This window comes from Chlorocebus sabaeus, chromosome 19 (genome assembly GCF_047675955.1).
Source record: "Chlorocebus sabaeus isolate Y175 chromosome 19, mChlSab1.0.hap1, whole genome shotgun sequence".
Classification (NCBI taxonomy): domain Eukaryota; kingdom Metazoa; phylum Chordata; class Mammalia; order Primates; family Cercopithecidae; genus Chlorocebus; species Chlorocebus sabaeus.
In genome coordinates this window covers 9,099,356-9,122,346 of record NC_132922.1, presented here as the reverse complement: position 1 = coordinate 9,122,346, position 22,991 = coordinate 9,099,356, and the positions used below count along the sequence as shown (strand labels likewise).

Genomic DNA, 22,991 nt, shown 5'->3' with positions numbered 1-22,991 from the left:
CTCAAGCAAGTCTCCTGCCTCAGCCTCCCAAGTAGCTGGGACTACAGGTGCATGCCACCATGCCCAGCTAATTTTGTATTTTTGTAGAGACGAGGTTTTGCCACGTTGGCCAGGCTGGTCTCGAACTACTGACCTCAGGTGATCCACCTGTGTCGGCCTCCCAAACTGTTGGGATTACAAGCATGATCCACCGTGCCTGGCTTATGTTTTATATATTTTTTTATTGTTGTATCGGTTCTTTTTTTTTTTTTTTTTTTTTTTTTGAGACAGTCTCGCTCTGTTGCCCAGGCTGGGGTGCAGTGGCTCAATCTTGGCTCACTACAACCTCCGCCTTCTGGGTTCATGCCATTCTCCTGCCTCAGCCTCTCGAGTAGCTGGGACTACAGGCGTGTGCTACCACGCCTGGCTAATTTTTTTGTATTTTTAGTAGAGATGGAGTTTCACTGTGTTAGCCAGGATGGTCTCGATCTCCTGACCTCGTGATCCGCCCACCTCGGCCTCCTAAAGTGCTGTTTTTTGTTTTTTGTTTTTTTGAGACAGTTTTGCTCTTGTTGCCCAGGCTGGAGTGCAATGGCATAATCTTGGCTCACCACAACCTCTGTCTCCTGGGTTCAAGTGATTCTCTCCTGCTGCAGCCTCCTGAATAGCTGAGATTACAGGCATGCGCCACCACACCCAGCTAATTTTGTATTTTTAGTAGAGACAGGGTTTCTCCATGTTGGTCTCGCTGATCTTGAACTGCTGACCTCGGGTGATCTGCCCATCTTGGCCTCCCAAAGTGATGGGATTACAGGTGTGAGCCACTGTGCCCGGCCATATTGTTATTTTTTATAAGTTTTTAAAAATATTTTTAGTCCATAGTTGGTTGAATCCATGGATGCAGAATCCACAATACAGAGGGCCAAATTATACTTCCAAAGTGTTATATTATCATGTCTTTTGTATTTTCTCTGTTGTTTTGAATTTACATCTTGAAAGAAAATTCTGTTTCATTTTGGTAAGGAGTAGCAGAGGTAAATGTATCTGTTGACTCCATCATCTTTATCAGAAGCTGGCAGCTCTTTAACAACTATGAACTCCAGTCTCTAGCCCTGGTTCTCTTACTGTAGTTTCTCTTTGAATGCTCTCAGCCACTCACAGAGCTTCAGCTACTATAGCTATATGTTGATAATGCTCAAATCTATAGTTCATGCCTAAAATGCCTGTATTACTTTCCTATTGCGGCAGGACCAAATTACCACAAAGTTGGTTTAAAACAACAGATATTTACCTTCTCATGGTTCTAGGGGCCAAAAGTCCAAAATCAGTATCAGTGAGATGAAATCAAGGTGTCAGCAGGGCCACACTCCCTTAGGAGCCTCTAATAGGGAACCCTTCCCTGACTCTTCCAGCATCTGGTGGCTGTGGGCATTCCATAACTTATGGTCATATTACTGTAATCACTGCCTCTGTGACCACATTGTCTTCTGTTCTCTTTGTATGTATACTCTCCCTCTGCCTTTTCTTTCTCTCTTTTCTTAAAATTTTTTTTCTTTTTTCTTTTTCTTTTTTTTTTTTGAAACGGAGTGTTGCTTTGTCTCCGAGGCTGGAGTGCAGTGGCATGATCTCGGCTCACTGCAAGCTCCGCCTTCCAGGTTCACACCATTCTCCCGCCTCAGCCTCCCAAGTAGCTGGGACTACAGGCGCCCGCCACCATCCCTGGCTAATTTTGTTTTTGTATTTTTAGTAGAGATGGGGTTTCACCATGTTAGCCAGGATAGTCTCGATCTCCTGAGCTCGTGATCTGCCTGCCTCCACCTCCCAAAGTGCTGGGATTACAGGCGTGAGCCACTGCACCTGGCCAAAAAATTTTTTCTTATTTTTTGTAGAGATGGGGATCTTGCTATATTCCCCAGTCTGGTCTTGAGCTTCAGGCCTCAAGTGATCCTCCGACTTTGACCTCTCAAAGTACTGGGATTACAGTCATGAGTTATTATGCCTGGCTGCCTCTCTCTTATAAGAATACTTATGATGGCATGTAGGGGACCACCTGAATAATCCAGGATAACTGCTTTATCTCAAGATTCTCTGTGAAAACTTTACTGTAGAAAATAACATTCATAGGTTCCAGGGATTAGGACCTGACATCTTTGGGTACCACCATTCAGCCCACTATAGTGTTTTCCTGAACTCCAGATGACATTTCCAACTGCCTGGTGCTTTATTCCAGAAACTTCAATCTCAATTTGTCCATGCGACTGGGATATAGAGAAAAACACCCAATTTGGGATCTGAAGAATTAGATTTGGGTCCCTGACTCCACAAGCAGTACTCAGTCACTTCTTGCTCATTCCTCTGATCTGCTTTCTGTTTCTTGAACACATCAAACTTATTCCTGCCACTAATTATTCCAACTCTGCCCAAAATAATATTCCCTTAAATCTTTGTGACTGCTTTTTTCTTGTCATTCAAGTCTCATTCAGAATTTCCTTTCCTAATTGACCTTATCAGACTGCTATAGCATCTATCAAACATTTGAAAGTTTTTGTTTATTCTTTTTTTGTGACAGAGTCTTGCTCTGTCGCCCAGGCTGGAGTGCAGTGGCACGATCTCCGCTCACTGCAAGCTCCGCCTCCTGGGTTCACGCCATTCTCCTGCCTCAGCCTCCCAAGTAACTGGGACTACGGGTGCCTGCCACCAGGCCTGGCTATTTTTTTTTTTTTTTTTTTTTGTATTTTTAGTAGAGACGGGGTTTCACTGTGTTAGCCAGGAAGATCTCCCGACCTTGTGATCTGCCCACCTCGGCCTCCCAAAGTGCTGGGATTACGGGCATGAGCCACCACACCCAGCCTCTTTTTTTTTTTTTTAATCAGAGTCTCACTGTGTCACCCAGGCTGGAGTGCAGTTGTGCGATCTTAGCTAACTGCAACCTCTGCCTTCTGGGTTCAAGCAATTCTCCTGCCTCAGCCTTCCAAATAGCTGGGATTACAGGCATGAGCCCCTGAACCCAGCCTATTCATTTGTTTTATATCTCCCCTCCCCCCACTAAAATATAAGCTCCAGGAGCTCAAGGACCTTGTCAGTTTTTTCACTGCTGTATCTCTGGCTCCTCGTAGGTAGTCAATATGCGAATGAAGGATGTTAAAATGGACAGTGAGACTAAGGGATCCTAGCACCACAATGGGAAATTATTCCTTAGCAAGGTGCTTGAAATCTTAAAAAATAAATAAATAAATAACCCAGGAAACCCATATGTATAGAGTAACTTTTATTTTGTTACCATATTTTCTCTTTTAAATTTCTAACAAAGTAATGTATTCAAATAATACAAAATAAGATATTGGTTGGGCATGGTGGCTCGTGCCTGTAATCCCAGCACTTTGGGAAGTCAAGGCAGGAGGATCGCTTGAGGCTGAGTTTGAGACTAGCCTGGACAACATAGTGCCACGCCATCCCTACAAAACTGTAAAATAAAATAGGCCAGGCACAGTGGCTCACGCCTGTAATCCCAGCACTTTGGGAAGCCGAGGTGGGCAGATCACGAGGTCAGGAGTTCGAGAACAGCCTGACCAACGTGGTGAATCCCTGTCTTTACTAAAAATACAAAAATTAGCCGAGCGTGGTGGTGGGCGCCTGTAGTCCCAGCTACTCAGGAGGCTAAGGCAGGAGAATCGCTTGAACCTTGGAGGTGGCGGTTGCAGTGAGCCGAGATCATGCCACTGCATTCCAGCCTGGGCAACAGAGCAAGACTGTCTCAAACAAACAAACAAACCAAACCCAAAATACAAAAATTAGCTGGGTGTGGTGGCACGTGCCTGTAATCCCAGTTACTTGGGAGGCTGAGGCAGAATCGCTTGAACCAGGGAGTTGGAGGTTGCAGTGAGCCAAGATCACGCTGCTGCACTTCAGCAGCTTGGTGACAGAGCGAAACTCCATCTCAAAATAAATAAATAAATAAATAAAATAAATAAAATAAAATAAGCTGGGTGTGGTGGCATGCACCTGTAGTCCCAACTACTCTGGAGGTAAGGCAGGAGGATCGCTTGAGCCCGGGAGTTTGAAGTTACAGTGAGCTATGATCATGCCACTGCTCTCCAGCCTGGGTGACAGAGTGAGACCCTCTCTTGAAAATAAATAAATAAATAATACAGGATTTATCATGAAAAGGAATAGGCTGGGCATGGTGGATCACGCCTGTAATTCCAGCACTTTGGGAGGCCGAGGCAGGTGCATCACCTGAGGTCAGGAGTTCAAGACCAGCCTGGCCAACATGGTGAAACCCTGTCTCTACTAAAAATACAAAAAAATTAGCTGGGTGTGCTGGCAGGTGCCTATAATCCCCATCTTAAATTTAAGACATTATTCGTTGACTTGCCAGTAAGAAAGATCAAGATTTAGTTAGCTCACATTTTTTGTCTTCTCTACATGTCCTTGGCATTTTTGCTATTTAATATTTTGTTTTTTAACCTTTAAATAATGTACCTAAAACTGGTATTTCTTGTTCCCTCAACTTGAAGCAGTGTCTCCTGAGTTCCTACGTGGTTAACAGCACCCCAATTCTTCTTTTCCCCTCTCTTCCCTTCTTCTATTTCTCAAGGCCAGTCAGCTGTACCTTTAATTTTACATTGTGAAAGTTGTTAATATTTATAGTCTCTTCTGTAACTATATTTAAATCTTTGTAATTTCACTCTAGGTTGGTTCTAAAAATTGAAACAAAAAATAGCATTTACATGACAGTGACTTCAGTCTGTTTCCTTTCCTCCTTTGTCCTTCCCTGAATTTGAATCTCTAAATCTAGGGCACGAATTCCAGAGTGGGTGGGATGAGTAAACCAACAAGGTAACAAAAGCATAAGTAAGAGCAGTGTCAATCAGAGGCACCTATGCTGAGCTGGAAGTCTCCCAGCAGGACATTGCTAGAGGGGACCTGTAGTTTTGGGCAGGAGGTGGTATTTCAGTTGTGCTATGAAGGGTGAGAGTTAGATTTGTTAGGATTAGCGAAACGTGGGTTGGAGACTATAGAGATTGCTTAAGGTGCAGTAGCCAGTTGACCAGCAGGTTACATGAAGTGGGTGTTTCCTGGAGAAGCAGGAAAGCTGTTGGGTTAGAATTATGGAGAGAGATGGATAGGGGGCAGGTTATTAAGCCTTGGATTACTTTACTTTTTTTTTTTTTTTTTTTTTTTTTGAGGTAGATCCTCGCTCTGTTGCTCAGGCTGGAGTGCAGTGGCTCGATCTCGGTCCACTGCAACCTCCGCCTCCTAGGTTCAAGCGATTCTCCTGCCTTAGCCTCCCGAGTAGCTGGGACTACAGGTGCCTGCCACCATGCCTGGATACTTTTTGTATTTTTTTTTTTGGAGATGGAGTCTCGCTCTGTCGCCCAGGCTGGAGTGCAGTGGCCGGATCTCAGCTCACTGCAAGCTCCGCCTCCCGGGTTTACGCCATTCTCCTGCCTCAGCCTCCCGAGTAGCTGGGACTACAGGCGCCCGCCGCCTCGCCCAGCTAGTTTTTGTAATTTTTAGTAGAGACAGGGTTTCACCGTGTTAGCCAGGATGGTCTCGATCTCCTGATCTCGTGATCCGCCCGTCTCGGCCTCCCAAAGTGCTGGGATTACAGGCTTGAGCCACCGCGCCCAGCCACTTTTTGTATTTTTAGTAGAGACGGAGTTTTACCATATTGGCCAGGCTGATGTCGAACTCCTGACCTTGTGATCTGCCCGCCTCAGTCTCCCAAAGTGCTGGGATTATAGGCTTGAGCCACCGCGCCTGGCCAAGGATGATTTTACTTTTGACTTTAACTTCCCAGAATGTTTACTGATGTGGTCCCTCTGAGGTGGGGTGGTTCAGAGGGTCTTTGGAAAGCACAACTAGATGGAAGAATGAAGAGTGAGAGCTGCTAAAAAGAATTTAAGGAGGCCAGGTACAGTGGCTCACACCTGTAATCCCAGCACTTTGGGAGGCTGAGGCGGGAGGATTGCTTCAGCTCAGGAGTTTGAGACTAGCCTGGATAACCTGAGGAAATGCTGTCTCTGCAAAAATTATCCAAGCGTGGTGGTGTACGCCTGTAGTCCTGGCTACTTGAGAGGCTGAGGTAGGAAGATTGCTTGAGCCCAGGAAGTTGACACTGCTATGAGCTGTGTTTGTGCCACTGCACTCCAGCCTGGGCAACAGAGCGAGACACTGTCTCAAAACAAAACAAAACAAAACAAAAAATCCCCAAGAATTTAAAGATGGCGGAACTAGGGCTTGATGATCGTGTAATATCATCAAACTTGGAGCTCCCAGAGATGAAGAAGGAAAGGGGAAATCAAGCCTTAACCATATGCAATTGACTGAGAACCTGCTACAAGGCCCAACAGATTGCTCTTAGTGCTCAACAAAGGCCCAGGGATGAGGATTAATAGGTTTTATTTCCTAGCTACTGTACTGGGTTAAATAGTGTCCCCCCCAATATTGGTGTTTGCCAAGAACCTGTGAATGTGCCTTATTTGGGAAATAAGGCCTTTGTACATTGAATCTGGTTAAGATAAGGTCATACAGCTCAGGCTGTAAATCCAGTGACTTGTCTCTATGTAAGGAGAGGGCTGTTTGAACATACAGTGACATATGGACATGCACAGAGGGAAGGTGGCCATGTGAAGACAGGCAGAAATTAGAGTGATGCAGCTGCAAGCCAATGAATGCCAAGGATTGTGGCCACCACCACAAGCTAAGAGGCAAGGAAGGATTTTTCTCAAGACCCTTTGCAGGTGTGTCCAATCTTTTGGCTTCCCTGGGCCACATTGGAAGAATTGTTTTGGCCCACACTTAAAATATGCTGACATTAACGATAGCTGATGAGCTTAAAAAAAAAAAAAAAAGGGGGCCACACATAAATCTCAATTTTTTTTTTTTTTTTTGACACAGAGTCTTGCTCTGTCGCCAGGCTGGAGTGCTGTGTTGTGATCTTGTTTCACTGCAACCTCCAACTCCCTGGTTCAAGCGATTCTCCTGCCTCAGTCTCCCAAGTAGCTGGGATTACAGGCACACACCACCATGCCCGGCTAATTTTTGTATTTTTAGTAGAGATGGGGTTTCATCTCACAATGTTTTAAGAAAGTTTACAAATTTGTGTCAGGCTGCGTTCAAAGTTGTCCCGGGCTGCATGCAGCCTGTGGGCTGTGGGTGGGACAAGCTTGCTTTAGAGGGGACATGGCCCTGACGGCACCTTGATTTCAGATTTCTAGCCTCCAGAACTGTGAGAGGATAAACTGTTGTTTTAAGCCACCCAGTTTGTGGTAATTTATTATAGCAGCCCTAGGAAACCAATACCTTGTAAAATAGTCATTCATTCATTTGACATCTGTTCTATTAATCATCAACTTATAATGCACCTGTCTCTGTTTAGGTAAAGTGAAAAGATGGGACTGGTCCCTTTCCTCTTGGGAACTCACAATTAAACTAGTCAATGACTCTTAGCTCATCTGAGTCTATAGAATTTGAGAGTTCAAATGGCCCTAAGTGTTACCTGTCTACATTTACCCCATACTCATAATGATTGAATCTCCAAAAGTACTTTTCCAGTCTCTGCATATAATCTTACAGAATGGGGAACTCACTTCTCCCTAGAGATGGTCCCCTGTACTTCTACAGACTTCGACTCAGAAAATTCTCAGACTGATGCTGGGTGCGGTGGCTCACGCCTGTAATCCCAACATTTTGAGAGGCTGAGGCGGGCGGATCATGAGGTCAAGAGATCGAGACCATCCTGGCCAACATGGTGAAACCCCGTTTCTACTAAAAATACAAAAATTATCTGGGTGTGGTGGCATGCACCTGTAGTCCCAGCTACTTGGGAGGCTGAGGCAGGAGAATCACTTAAACCTGGGAGGCAGAGGTTGCAGTGAGCTGAGATTGCGCCACTGTACCCCAGCCTGGTGACAGAGCGAGACTACATCTCAAAAAGAAGAAAAAAAAAAAAAGTAAGTTCTCACAATGGTTGCAATGGCTCATGACTGTAATCCCAGCACTTTGAGAAGCTGTGGTGGGTGGATAACTTGAGGTCAGGAGTTTGAAACCAGCCTGGCCAACATGGTGAAACCGCATCTCTACTAAAAATACAAAAACTAGCTGGGTGTGGTGGTATGTGCCTGTAGTCCCAGTTACTCAGGTGACTGAGGCAGGAGAATTACTTGAAACTGGGAGGTGGAGGTTGCAGGGAGCCAAGATCATACCACTGCAGTCCGGCCTGGGTGACAGAGTGAGACTCCATCTCTGGATCTTAGTAACATTTACCTATTGATCCTGGTTTTCCTCATTGAGTTAACAAAGTTTGATCCCTCTTCCCCAGGAGAGCTTGTTACTTAATGGAAACAGTGGTTGTTACTCTCTTGATGCACGTTCAATTCTAGGTAGTGCTTCTTTCACCAGCAAGCTCTCCTCTGTGAGAAAACCTTGTATCCTTAATAGTAATAATAGACACAGCTGACATTTATAAGGACTTATTATGTATTAAGCATCATGCTAAGTGTTTGGCATACATTATTGAATTTGATCCCCATGATAAGGCTATGAGGAAAGCACTATTAAGCCTCATTTAATAGATGAGGAAATTGATGGTTAGAGAGGTCAAGGACTGTACAAGAAGTTGTGCAGCTAGATAAGCATTGAAGTAAGGATTTTTTTGAGACAAGGTCTTGTTCTGTCACCTAGGCTGGAGTGCAGTGGTGTGATCACGGCTCACTGCAGCTTCTACCTTCTTGAGCTCAGGTGATCCTCCCACCTCTGCCTCTTGAGTAACTGAAACTATAGGTGTGTGCCACCACACTTGGCTAATTTTTTGTAGAGACTGGGTTTCACCATGTTGCCCAGCCTGGTCTCCATCTGCTGGGCTCAAGACATCTATTCATCTCAGTCTCCCAAAGTGCTGGAATTACAGGCGTGAGCCACCATGCCTGGCCTGGAGTAAGGATTTTTATCAGATTAAATTCCATATTCTGATCCAACCGCACTGCCTCTCGTTGCCTAAGAACCTGGGGTTATCTTGGGAATACCCTTGCCTTACCATGAACCTACTTTTGTCTCTCTGGATGCAGGAAGGACCATCAGAGTGCTCCACCTGTGCAGTATGGGGAACTGCAGTCTTTGCTAGAAGCCATGCTAAACCGGTGTGCGGAGTTTTCCCAGACCTTGCTGAACAGGAGGCCCCTGGTCAGTGTACTGCAGCCTGCCGCTTCTGAAGATCATGCTGCAATGTGTTTTTAGATAGATAATTAGTATATTCCCTTACTTTTGTATGCTATTTCATGGCTTTTTCTCATGCACACATGGCTACTATGAGGCTTAAGGATTATTATTCCCATTTTTACAGATGGGGAAACTAAAGCCACAAGGGTTAAATAATTTTTCTCTAAGGTCTATAACTAGAAAGTACCTAAGTCTAGATACTAAATTCCAGGGTGTTTTTACCCCAGTCTATTACATACATTCTCCGTTTATATCATATAAGCAGATAGAGTAAACATGCTCACAAAATTATTTAAGTCTGGATTCACTAGAGTCTTAGAATCTGAACCATATACAATGTGTTGTAGTTGCTGACTTTTAATGGCCTGTAGACTTAAGATATCAGGTAAGACACTGTCAGTGTGAATGTTGATTGTGTCTTTCAGGATTAACTTTGGAAACTAAGCTCTTTACACCTGATGTAGTGGAGATTTTCTTGTGTTTTAGAGCAACTAATAGGGCCATTACAGTCAAGCTAATACCCACTAGCCTGTGACAGCTTTCTGCATATAATAGACCAATAGCCATTCTTGTGGTTCAGAGAGACTGTTGGTTAAGGTCCCTCCAACACTGCTACCATTTTTTTTTTTTTTTTGAGACAGAGTCTCACTCTGTGGCCCCAGTCTGGAGTGCAGTGGCACGATCTTGACTCACTGCAACCTCTGCCTCCCGGGTTCCAGCGATTCTCCTGCCTCAGCCTCCTGAGTAGCTGGGATTACAGGCATGTACCACCACACCTGGCTAATTTTTGTATTTTTAGTAGAGACGGGGTTTCACGATGTTGGCTAGGCTGGTCTCGAACTCCTGACCACCTCGGCCTCCTAAAGTCCTGGGATTACAGGTGTGATCCACCGCACCAGGCCCCTGCTACCATTTTTTTTTTTTTTTTTTTTTTTTTCTGAGATGGAATCTTGCTCTTGTTGCCCAGGCTGGAGTGCAGTGGCGTGATCTCGGCTCACTGCAACATTTGCCTCCGGGGTTCAAGCAATTCTCCTGCCACAGCCACCCTAGTAGATGGGACTACATGCGCCTGCCACCATGCCTGGCTAATTTTTTTTTTTTTTTTTTTTTTTTTGTATTTTTAGTAGAGACGGAGTTTCACCATGTTAGCCAGAATGGTCTCGATCTCCTGACCTTGTGATCTGCCCGCCTTGGACTCCCAAAGTGCTGGGATTACAAGCATGAGCCACCACGCCCAGCTTTGCTACGATTTTTTAAAGGAGCTATTTGCAAGGATATAGCCAAGATCTCTTGGAAAGTTAGGTGTACAGGAATGTCAGACTACAGTGTGAGAAGAAGAGGTCTACAGTCATCCAAGCATAGACTGAGACACAGCATATACTTGATCACTAGGTTCCTGTCTCTCCTTCCCACCTCAGGGCCATGCCTCCAGTAGAGATTCAGAGAAGGCCATTCTTCAAAGGGGAAAGTTCCTCCTGAGCACTCTGGAGGGATTTAGAAGTGCCTGCAGGTGAGGAGCCCTCTGTGGTACGAAGTAATAGCATGGAAGGTAGGTGTGGAAGGGATTCAGACAATGGGTGAAGTTCTAGAGGCAATACTTGATTTCTGATACTCTGCTGTATGGCAAAGAGGATTTTGGCTGGGGTAGGATTTGCGGGGGTGTGGAGGAGGCTTGGGGGCAGGCAGCTAGGGGTAGGACCTTTCTAAAGATTCCTTCCTCATGGAGTTTTGCTACTGTGCCATGAGGTTGTGTCTTATTCACCTTCGCTCCCCACCACCCCCCAACTAGCCTAGCACTATAAGTATTCACTGAATGGTTGTTGAATTAATTCAGTTTACATTAACAAATGTTTGTTGTATCTACTGTGTGCCATGCCTGATGCTAGACAGTGGGGCTGGAAAGAAAAGTCAGAATGACTCCTGCCCGCAAGGAGCTCACAGTCTCTTGGGGAAGAGATGCTTTTTTGTATACGTGTGGGATTTGTTAGGTTTTCAACAACCTGGGGAAGGTATTCCAGATGGAGAGAGCAGCATATTTAAAGGCAAATGAATGGGAAATAGCAAATAGCATAGCATATTCAGGGAAGTACACACAGTGGGGTGGAAGTACACATAGTTGGGGGAGGGGGAGGGAGCAAGAATCTGGAGATGTAGCCAGGGATCAAGTCCTCTCCTCATTGTGGTCTATTGAACTTTCTCCTGATCTGATAATAGAGATACTTTCCCTGGACCCTGAGCACAGGCACTCCCCACCACCCCCCAGGAGGGTGTTTGTAATCTTTAGGTTGTGTAGGTGGTAGTGGATATACTCACACGTTGATTTCTTAGGTTGGCTATAGAATTCCAGAGTGAGCCTTCAGCCCAGGAGAATCCATTCACAGCTCCCAGCGCCAAGAAGGAAGACACCTTGGAGGCCTTCTCAGAATTTCTTCTCAGTGCCTGTGACTCGCTGTGTATCCCTATGGTGATGGTGCGTTCTCCTGAGCCATGGGCAGCATGAAGCTTGGGGCAGAGAGGAATGTGCAGGCAAGCCAGGCTCAGAGGCATAAGGCAGTGACTGCTCAAAGGAACTCTCTGGGGGCCTCAGCAGTGCGATTCTTGCTGCTACCTTTCCTTTGTTCTAAAAATAAAATGTAGTGTTTCATTATGAAACTAACAGGTTCCTCTTAAGAAAAAATAGAAAGCAGTAATAATAAAATAATAAGTTGGTAAGTTTATGGAGCAATAAGTGCCTAATATTCACTGCCGGATTTAGTTCTCCCAATGGTCCTGGGAGATGGATGCTATAATTTGCCCTAATTTACAGATAAGGATGTCATATTTCTATAGTTATAAAGCAAGCCCATAATGGTGCTGAGATTGAACCTATTACTTCAGGTCCCCTAGCTTTTCTTGTGTCTTTAATAATGAGCAGCAGTGAATGTCTGTTATCCAAGTGTTAATAAGGAACATGTATGTGTGTTCTGTAAAATGAGAGATGACCACTCTGAAGAGAGGCTTGATCCTGAAGAGCTTCATTCTGAATTGACCTGAGGTTGAGATGGTGGGAAGAGCAGGGCCAAGAGCTGCTGACTCTGGGTAACCTTGGATGAATCCTCTCCTGCTTGAGGTTTGGGCATCCTGTGAGCCTGTGAGGAGTACCTGTTAGTCAGGAAAGGGCAACTCCTAACCATCTACTGGGAACAGTAGGTGGCAGCAGGGAGGCACCTCTGGCTCTGCACGAGTGAGGTTCTCTTCCTTGAAGAAGCCATTGAGCTGGAGTCTGCAGGAGGTAGTGGTCAGGGACCCTGGGCTGTGGCCCTGACTTAATCCACTAACAGTAAGACTTGGGCAACTCATGGCAGTTTACTAACCTGCCCTGCCTTCCTCCTAGATTTTTGAAGTGTTAGAGCTAAATCTAGAAGATCATAGAATTATTGTATTATTCCTTCTTTCTACTTTTCTGTATTTTACACATTTTCTTTAAAGAGCATATATTACTTTTATAATAATAAAAACAACCAAACTTGTTCTAAAAATGAAAGGAAAGGTGTCAACAAGAACAATGCCTCTGAGGACCCAGCTGTTTACAGAAAGGGAATTGAGACTCAGGGAAGGGAGGAGGTGACTGACTACCCAGGGGCACATTGTGGTGGCTATGTACAGAGCCTGAACTAGAACCCTGGTTTTTTTTTTTTTTTCCTAATTCAGAGCTGTGTCTACCACATAAGACTGCCTCATGACTCTTGAAGAATTACCTGAAGGCTGGTCTGAGTGCAATGGTATTTACAACTAATTGATCACAACCAGTTACAGATTTCTTTGTTCCTTCTTCATTCCCCCTGCTTTACTTGACCAGCCTTAAAAATAATAATAACAGGCCAGGTGCGGTGGCTCATGCCTGTAATTCCAGCACTTTGGGAGGCTGAGGCGGGTGGATCACTTGAAGTCAAGAATTTAAGACCAGCCTGGCCAACATAGCGAAACCCCGTCTCTACTAAAAATACAAAAATTAGCCGGGCGTGGTGGTGCGTGCCTGTAATCCCAGCTGCCCAGGAGCATGAGCAGGCTAATCGCTTGAACCTGAGAGGCAGAGGTTTCAGTGAGCCAAGATCGCACCACTGATCTTCAGCCTGGGTGACAGAGACTCCATCTCAAAAAACAAAAAACAAACAAACAAAAAACAACCCCCCCACCAAAAAATAACAAATATGAAGGCAGTTTATTAACTATATTATTATTATTACTATAGTAATAGAAACATGAGAGTCACTCGGCATTATGGTTTAGAAAGCAGTTTTTATGCACCAGACCACATTTGTTTCTGGGAGGGATATCTTGTTATTCCCGTTTTAGTCTTTTGGGAACAGAGGCCCAAAGAGATAAAGTATCTAGTGCAATCTATTAGGTGATCCAAGCCTTAGATGTAGGTTTGGACTTTAAGTTCCCTAGCTTTTCTTGTGTCTTTCAAGTGAAAGGAGTTAATCTACTGTTGCTAGATTTGATGAGAGTTTTCTCTGATGCCTTTTCTTCTTCAGAGACTCAATCCTGGTGGGCTATGTTCTCTCTCCTGGTTCTTTGCAGAGACATTTGGAGCAGACCACCCACCCAGCTTTGATGGAAGTTTTCCTCTCAATTCTACACAGCCTCTTTGTCATCGTTCCCCACATGAAGGAGAAGTTTTCCAAGAAGCTTGGTAGGCAGTAGGCAAATGTGGAGGTTGGGAGAGAGGCAAGCACCTTAGGCAGTGCTCAGAGAGTATTCAAAGAGAGCATAAGTTGTGGGTGCACATTTACTAATTCATTCAGAATCTGTATCCTTTGTCCACTGTTGAGTGAAAGGAAGTATCAGGCAGCAATCAAAAGTCATTAAAGGGGCTGGGTGTGGTAGCTCATGCCTGTAATCCCAGTGCTTCAGGAGACCCAGATGGGACGATCACCTGAGGCTAGGAGTTTGAGACCAGCTTGGACAATACAGTGAGACCCCATCTCTACAAAAAGATTAAAGAAAAATTAGCTGAGAGTTTTTAGTAATGTTAGTGACTAGTTGTTAATAGTAACTAACATTTAAGTTCTTACAGTGTGTGAGACACTGTTTTAAGTGCTTTGCATGTATGGACTCATTTAGTACTCAGAAAAACCCTAGGAATTTTCTATTATGATTATACTCATTCTACTGATGAGCAAACTGAATCTCAGAGAGGTTAAGTAACTTGCCTAAGGTCACACTATAAGTGGTATGCCCAGGATTCAAACCCAGGGAATCTGGCTGTAGACTATGCTTTCTTTTCTTTTCTTTTTTTTTTTTCTGAGATGGAGTCTTGCCCTGTCGCCCAAGCTGGAGTGCAGTGGCATGAACTCGGCTCACTGTAAGCTCTGCCTCCTGGGTTCACGCCATTCTCCTGTCTCAGCCTCCCGAGTAGCTGGGACTACAGTGTGCCTGCCACCATGCCTAGCTAATTTTTTGTATTTTTTAGTAGAGACAGGGTTTCACCGTGTTAGCCAGGATGGTCTCGATCTCCTGACCTCATGATCCGCCTGCCTCAGCCTCCCGAAGTGTTGGAATTACAGGCGTGAGCCACTGCGCCTGGCCAGAACATGCTTTCTTAATCTCTGAGCTATATTTGACTCTTATCATTATAATTTAATGTTTTTTCTTTTATTCTTGTCACATGGCATGCAACAAATGTTGTGCAACAAGTCTACTGTGGAGAGGCAGCCAGGGCTCAGCCAAGTAGGCCTTTTTGGCCTTGTGAGGAATTTGGATTTTTTTTTTCTTATTTATTTATTTATTTTTTTGAGACAGAGTCTCACTCTGTCGCCTAGGCTGGAGTGCAGTGGCATGATCTCAGCTCACTGCAGTCTCCGCCCCACCCGATTCAAGTGATTCTCCTGCCTCAGCCTCCTAAGTAGCTGGGATTGCAGGCATCTGCCACTGCACCTGGCTAATTTTTGTAATTTTTTTTTTTTTTTTTAAGTAGAGATGGGATTTCACCATCTTGGCCAGGCTGGTCTCGATCTCTTGAGCTCATGATCCGCCCACCTCGGCCTCCCAAAGTGCTGAGATTAGAGGTGTGAACCACTGTTCCTGGCCTTTTTTTTTGTTTTTTGAGACGGAGTTTCGCTCTTGTTGCCCAGGCACAATCTCGGCTCACCACAGCCTCTGCCTCCCGGGTTCAAGTGATTCTCCTGCATCAGCCTCCCGAGTAGCTGAGATTACAGGCGTGTGCCACCATGCCCAGCTAATTTTGTATTTTTAGTAGAGATGGGGGTTTCTCCGTGTTGGCCGGGCTGGTCTCGATCTCCTGACCTCAGGTGATCCGGCCACCTTGGCCTCCCAAACTGTCGGCATTACAGACATGAGCCGCCACACCTGGCCTGGAATTTGGATTTTTTATCCTAGGAGTTTTGTTGAGTTTTAAAGAAGTGGAGCAACATTTCAGATTTCTGTTTCAGAAAGATCTTTCTTGGAGCTGTGTGGACTATGAGTTAGAGGGAGGCAGATTGGAGGCATGTATCTCAGCCTTTTGGATTAACTCAGGTTGGTGGTAGGAACTAAGGTAGTGTTGGGGCATGGAATTGTTGGATGTAGGGCTTGAAAGAGAGGGAACAGTGCAGGGTAATGCCTGGCTTCTGGCTGCCTTCTATGTGGATGGTGGTGTGTTAACTGAGAGAAGGCTCACTGCGGGAGGATCTGGTTTGGGGAGGCAGTAGAGGATACGGTCAGTTTGGGTCAGGGTGAATGTGAGATGTTCCAGTGAAGATGTTAGGTGGGTAATTGACTGTGTCTGAAGACAAGGGAGAGATCTGGGATTTAGATACAGGTATAGAAATCTTCAACATCCAGCCTTTCATTCATTCAACAAATATTGGGCACCTACTGCATGCAACATATCATGCTACAGCTGGAGATTTAGCAGCGAACAAAACAGACCCCTGTCCTTGTGAGGCTGACTCCTCAGTGGGGATCAGGTGAGATTCTTCAAAGTTGAGTGTGTAAAATGAAATGATGAAAGAAGCCAAGACAAAATTAAGAGAGAAGCATTTAATGGTCAGGAGGAGGAGAGTACGAGCATTTGGAGAGGGAGAAAGGAAACCAGAAGGGTATGACATTAAGGAAGCCAAATGAAGAGAGTTTTGTGGATTGGGGAGTAGTCAGGAGTGTGAAATGCATCCCAGAGGTCAAGTAAGATGAAGTTTAAAAATGTCCATTGGACTTGGCTTCATGGCAGCTTTTGGCCACATTGGCCAGAGCAGTTTCTGTGGAGTGGTTGGAATAGAAGACAGACCAGAGTGAGTTAAAGAATGAGTGCAAGATGAGGCAGTAGAGACGGGATACACAACTCTTTTGACAAGTTTCGTGTGAGGGGAAGGTGAGAAACAGGGGTATGAGTAGAGGGGAACATGGAATTAGGAAGGATTTTTCTACCCCCTAGGATTGGAAACACTTATCTGATTAGCTGCTCATAGGAAGAAGCAGTAGAGAGACTGTGGTTGTTAGCCCATATGAGTTGGAATTCTTCTCACCTCTCTTAACTTGTGTATTGAGATTGTATAAATTAATTTTCTTATCTCCAGTGTCCTTAGCTAGAACATGGTGATAATAGTGAGAATTAAACGAGATGATTATATAGATTTCCTGAAGACTGCATCCCTCAGCCATTGTGATAACTGATACACACTTCTTCCCTTCCTTCTAACATTCTTCCTGCCTGCCATACTTCAGGACCCAAGAGGTAGTCTTGGGGCACTGGATGAGAGGCAAGTGTAGATCTCTTGGGGGCAGTGGTGGGGAATAGGGGATGTAGAAAAAGGCTGTGAGATCTATAGGGAGATCTGTGCAGCATGAAGCCAGGTAGCACAGGATTAGAGGCTCAACCTGCAAGAGGGAGGAGGGAAGCAGGCACTGCCAGCCAGGAATGGTATGGAGACCTGGAGTAGGAGGGTGGAGAAACTCTGGATCCCTGAGAGATTGGGCCAAGAGGAGCGCATCTGGAAGGGAAGCTTGGTGCCCCTTCCCTGGGGAAGTCATGGGTTAAATTGTTGCTCCAGAGAGTTGCTGTGAAACCCTGAGGGATTCCCTATCAGCTGCTTTAGCCCCAGGATAAAATACAGATTATTCCCAACTCAGGGGCTGGTGAAATGGGTGCTTCTGAGTCTTCTTTATCTAGGAGTCTGCTTTACAGTGGCCCAGGGAAGGCAGAACAGAGTTTATTATTGGCTGAAAGCCTTATTGGGGAGACTGGGAGGAGCCAGAAGCACAAGGGCCTGGGCCAGGGTCAACAGCTAAGGCAGAAACTGCTGGCCAGGCCACAGTGGCTCACGTCTGTAATCCCAGCACTTTGGCAGGCCGAGGTGGGCGGATCACCTGAGGTCCGGAGTTCAATACCAACCTGACCAACATGTAGAAACCCTGTCTTTACTAAAAATACAAAATTAGCTGGGCATGGTGGCACATGCCTGTAATCCCAGCTACTCAGGAGGCTGAGGCAGGAGAATTGCTTGAACCTGGGAGATGGAGGTTGCAGTGAGCCAAGATCGTGCCATTGCACTCTAGCCTGGGCAATAAGAGTGAAACACCATCTTAAAAAAAAAAAAAAAAAAAAAAAGGCTGGGCACAGTGGCTCACACCTGTAATCCAGCACTTTGGGAGGCCGAGGTGGGCGGATCATGAGGTCAAGAGATCGAGACCATCCTGGCCAACATGGTGAAACCCCGTCTCTACTAAAAATACTAAAATCAGCTGGGTGTGGTGGTGCGCACCTGTAGTCCCAGTTACTCGGGAGGCTGAGGCAGGATAATCGCCTGAACCCGGGAGGCAGAGGTTGTAGTGAGCCGATATCATGCCACTACACTCCAGCCTGGCGACAAAGTGAGACTCCGTCTCAAAAAAAAAAAAAAAAAAAATAGGAAAGATAATGTTATCGGACCCCTGTTCTGAGAACCAATTGCTTTCAACAGACAATTTAGAGATGAGAATAAAATAGTAACTACTCCTGTTCTTTCTGCGTGTGAAACTGGATTGTTTTCTATGAAACTGGAAGAAGGGATAGAAGGAGCAGATGTGCCCTTCCTAGGTCCTTGTCAAATGTACCAAAATGTAGTGGAGGATCATTCAGAATGGAAGAAAATGAGCACTTATTGCAGCACTTACTTTGAGTCAAGTACTTGTTAGATGTTCTCCATGCATTTATCTTACTTAGCTTTACAGCAGCCTGTGAGGTACAAATATCAAAACTGAGTCTCAGAGAAGTTAAAAAACCTTTCCAGAGTGAAACTGCCAGATAGAGATGGAGCACATTTTGAACCAGGTCTGTGTAACTCTAAAACCAGAGCTTTTTGATACCACCCAGGTTTGGGACTCTCTGTGACAAGTCTGGTTTAAACTGCTCTCTGCTTTATTCCCACTTCTTCGAAGCTGCCTCATCCTTCATACGACTGACCCTGGAGCTGAAGGCCAGGTTTTGCAGTGGTCTGAGGTATGTGTGGTCCCAGGCAAGATTGAGTGGCCAAGGGGCCAATGTCCTTCTTGACGGGACAAGTGGGAATTGTTGGCTGGTGTGTTTTAGTCATGAGCTCATGGTGGTGTTGACATAGTGTCTGCCTTGCTCAGCATCTGGTGCAATAAGCTGAACATGCTTCTGTAGGTTGTATTGAATCTTGCCTGGTAAGGATCTTATGCCTGATGATACTTGGATGGGTACCTGTCACATCAAAACTGGGAGAGGCCTGGCACAGTGGCTCATGGCTGTAATCCCAGCACTTTGGGAGGCCAAGATGGGAGGATTGCTTGAAGACAGCAGTTCAAGATCAACTTAAGTAGCATAGCAAGACCCTAGTCTCTATAAATATATATATATTTTTTTGAGATGGAGTCTTGCTGTGTCACCCAGGCTGGAGTACAGTGGTACAATCTTGGCTCACTGCAACAACCGCCTCCTGGGTTCAAGCAATTCTCCTGCCTCAGAACCTCAGTAGCTGAGATTATAGGTACCTGCCACCACATCTGGCTAATTTTTGTATTTTTAGTAGAAATGGGGTTTCACCACGATGGCCAGACTGGTCTTGAACTCCTGACCTCAGGTGATCCGCCCGCCTTGGCCTCCCAAAGTGCTGGAATTACAGGTTTGAGCCACCATGGCTGGCCACAAAAGTTTTTTTTTTTTTTTTTTTTTTTTTTTTTTAGCCAGACCTGGTGGTACACACCTCTAATCTCAGATACTCAGGAGGCTGAGGCGAGAGGATCCTTGAGCCTAGGAGGTCAAAGCGGCAGTGAGACCTTGTCTGTCTCTGTCCAAAATGCCCCCCAAAACTGGAAGGGCTTTCAGAGATCATTTGTTTAACCTCTCATTTAAATGAGGAAACTGGACGGATTGAGCAGGAAACTCCAGCTGAGGCAGAAGATTGGCTTGAACCCGGGAGGTGGAGGTTGCAGTGAGCTTCTCGAGATAGTACCACTGCACTCCAGCCTGGGTGACAGAGTGAGATTCCATCTTAAAAAAAAAAAAAAAAAAAAAAAAGCTGCAGTGAGCTATGATCACACCCCACTCTAGCCGGAGCGACAGAGACCACTGAGGAAATTGAGGACCTCAAAGGGGAAAGGATGCAGTGCCTGTCATGTTCTAGTTTCTACCAGCTCTCCAATTCTCCAATTCTAGAGAAGCTCTCTTGTTAAAGTAGAGGTTGCTGCCTCAGTCTCTGTCTTGTTAGATTTCTAGAGCAGCCTCTGTACCTTCTCATTTATGATTTGCCCCGTTTCTGTATTTACTAAGAAGATTAATTTGTTACTTCCCACAGCCTACAAGCTGGCTACAATGCAGTGCCCAGCTTTCCTTCCATAATACTGAATACACCATCCAACATTTAGGAGAGAATACAAGGACCCACCTGGATTGAAAGTCAAAATTTTGGAAGTACTCCTTGACTGCCCATGTGGGGTTCAGCTGCTGCTGCTGCTTTTTCTAGTACTTCCTCAGCCCTTTTCTGGCCTAGGGGCACTTTTTTATTTGTATGTTTTATTAAATTGGAGCTTATAGCCCCCACTTCATATTTTTTCAGTAAATATTTAGTGAGTGCCTATATGGGCCAGGTGTCCAAGTTACAGCTGAAGCAGCAGGTTCCATATTTACTTTTTTTTTTTTTTTTTAAGACAGAGCCTTGCTCTTGTCACCCAGGCTGGAGTGCAATGGCACGATTTCGGCTCACTGCAACCTCTGCTTTCTGGGTTCAAGCAATTCTCCTGCCTCAGCATCCCGAGTAGCTGGAATTCCAGGTACCTGCCACCACGCCTAGCAAATTTTTGTATTATAATATTTGAGACCGAGTCTCCCTCTGTCGCCCAGGCTGGAGTGCAATGGTGCTATCTCGGCTCACTGCAACCTCTGCCTTCTGAGTTCAAGCAAGTCTCCTGCTTCAGCCTCCTGAGTAGCTGGGTTTACAGGCATGCGCCACCACGCCTGGCTAATTTTGTATTTTTAGTAGAGACAGGGTTTCACCACGTTGGTCAGGCTGGTCTGGAACTCCTGACCTCGTGATCTGCCCGCCTCAGCCTCCAAAGTGCTGGGATTACAGACATGAGCCACTGTGACTGGCCAAATTTTTGTGTTTTTAGTAGAGATGGGGTTTCACCATTTTGGCCAGGCTGGTCTCAAACTCTTGAACTCAGGTGATCCACCCACCTTGGCCTCCCAAAGTTCTAGAATTACAGGCATAAGCCACTGTGCCCAGCCCCATATTTACTTTTCATAGCCACCTTAGGACGTCTTCTGCCATGGCCATGGCTAGAATTTCACTAGCCTCTGGCACAAAGCAGTGGTGCCCAGGCATATGGCAGGGATAATGCTCTCCCAGTCAAAGTAGCAATGTCTTCTCTTCTGTTCTTTCTTCTTCTCCCTCTCTAAGTCACTCAGCCCTAAACCAGGTGTGTTCCAATTTCCTCTACTGTATGTGCCTCAACCTCCTCTCAGCTCCAGAGAAGACAGGACCACCTTCTGAAGAAGGTAAGATGCTACAATTTGACCACTCATGTGGCCTGTGCTGGTCTTTAGAGTCTGGGTGCCTTGCTGATTGACTAGATAGTGAGTTAGTACAGGCATGAGATTTCTTTGCTTGGGGCTGTCCAGAGGAATCAGAGTGATACTATTATAGGTTGATTCCTAGGGATGTGAAATAATAGAACTGTAAAATGATGGAACCCAAGGCTCCTGGCACCTTAGAGTTGAGAAGGATCCTCATGTCCATCAAGTCCAGTTCCTTCTTCCTGATAGTCGCCTCTGCAACATCCCCACACCAGGCCTCAGGAGTCCAGTGTTAACTATAGCATGAATAGTGTGTTCTGTTTCTTCATTCATTCAAGTAGTGTTTCTTTCTTTCCTCCCTCCCTCGCTCGCTCGCTCCCTCCCTCCCTCCCTCCCTTCCTTCCTCCCTCCCTCCCTCCCTTCCTTCCTGTCTTGGTCTCCCAAAGTGCTGGGATTACCGGCTTGAGCCACCATGCCTGTTCTTCTTTCCTATTCTTTTGGTATTAAAATATTCCTTCTTTTATGAAACCGTTTTCATAAGAAATCTAGAAATCTCTGCCCTCAGGATAAAGTCCCACTTCTTTAAGTGGCATTTGCTTAAAGGTCTTTCACAGTCCAGCTACAGATTACATCACATAGTTCCCCAGCTGCTGACACCCCACATCTATTCACTGACTGTCCAGTCACACTGAATGGAAACATGGCATGTCTTCTCATGCCTTTGGGCCTCTGAACACCTTGCTTCCTTTTCTCTTTTCTCCTGTCACTGCCTCTTTTCTCCTCACCCTCCACAGCTTGTTTGTTTGTTTGTTTCTTTTTCTTTTTTTTTTTTTGAGATGGAGTCTCGCTCTGTCACCCAGGCTGGAGTGCAGTGGTGCGATCTTGGCTCACTGCAGGCTCCGCCCCCACCGAGTTCACGCCATTCTCCTGCCTCAGCCTCCCGAGTAGCTGGGACTATAGGGGCCCGCTACCTCGCCTGGCTAATTTTTTGTATTTTTAGTAGAGACGGGGTTTCACTGTGTTAGCCAGGATGGTCTCCATCCTGACCTCATGATCTGCCCGCCTTGACCTCCCAAAGCTTTCTTTCTTTTTTCTGAGATGGAGTTTTGCACTTGTCACCCAGGCTGGAGTGCAATGGTGCCATCTCGGCTCACTGCAACGTCTGCCTCCCGGGTTCAAGTGATTCTCCCACCTCAGCCTCCCAAGTAGCTGGGATTACAGGCACCCGCCATCATGGCCGGCTAATTTTTGTATTTTTGTAGGGACAGGGTTTCACTATGTTGGCCAGGCTGGTCTTGAACTTCTGACCTCAGGTGATCTGCCCTTCTCAGCCTCCCAAAATGCTGGGATTATAGGTGTGAGCCACAGCACCCAGCCCACAGTTTCTTCCTCTTTGATCTTGCCTTCCCCATGCCAGGCGATCTGAGTCACTCCCTCCTCAATATGGTGCTGACCACATGTCCTGCAATTGCCTGTCTCATTATATGTCTCTTCCCATCAGCTGCCAGTTCTCGGAGGTAGGGCCTGGATCTCACAGCCTATCCTAAGAGTAGTAGCCACTCAATGAACATATGTCAAATGAATGAAAGAATGAATGTTTTTGGGAGGTGGAGGTGGGTGGATCACCTGAGGTCAGGAGTTCGAGACCAGCCTGGCCAACATGGTGAAACCCCGTCTCTACTAAAAATACAAAAAATTAGCTGGGCATGGTGGTGGGTGCCTGTAATCCCAGCTACTTGGGAGGTTGAGGCAGGAGAATTGCTTGAACCCAGAAGGGGGAGGTTGCAGTGAGCCG

At 45.7% G+C, this 22,991-nt stretch overlaps 1 protein-coding gene across 1 annotated transcript in view; it reads left to right on the top strand.

Moving 5' to 3' along the window:
• Positions 1 to 22,991, top strand: part of MEI1 (meiotic double-stranded break formation protein 1) — a 97,834-nt gene that overhangs the window by 36,549 nt on the left and 38,294 nt on the right. Inside the window, exons 12-17 of the mRNA XM_007975927.3 lie at positions 9,051 to 9,165; positions 10,620 to 10,711; positions 11,530 to 11,671; positions 13,765 to 13,876; positions 18,598 to 18,658; positions 21,081 to 21,178. Coding sequence (XP_007974118.2) covers positions 9,051 to 9,165; positions 10,620 to 10,711; positions 11,530 to 11,671; positions 13,765 to 13,876; positions 18,598 to 18,658; positions 21,081 to 21,178 — 620 coding nt within the window. The remainder of the gene's footprint in view (positions 1 to 9,050; positions 9,166 to 10,619; positions 10,712 to 11,529; positions 11,672 to 13,764; positions 13,877 to 18,597; positions 18,659 to 21,080; positions 21,179 to 22,991) is intronic.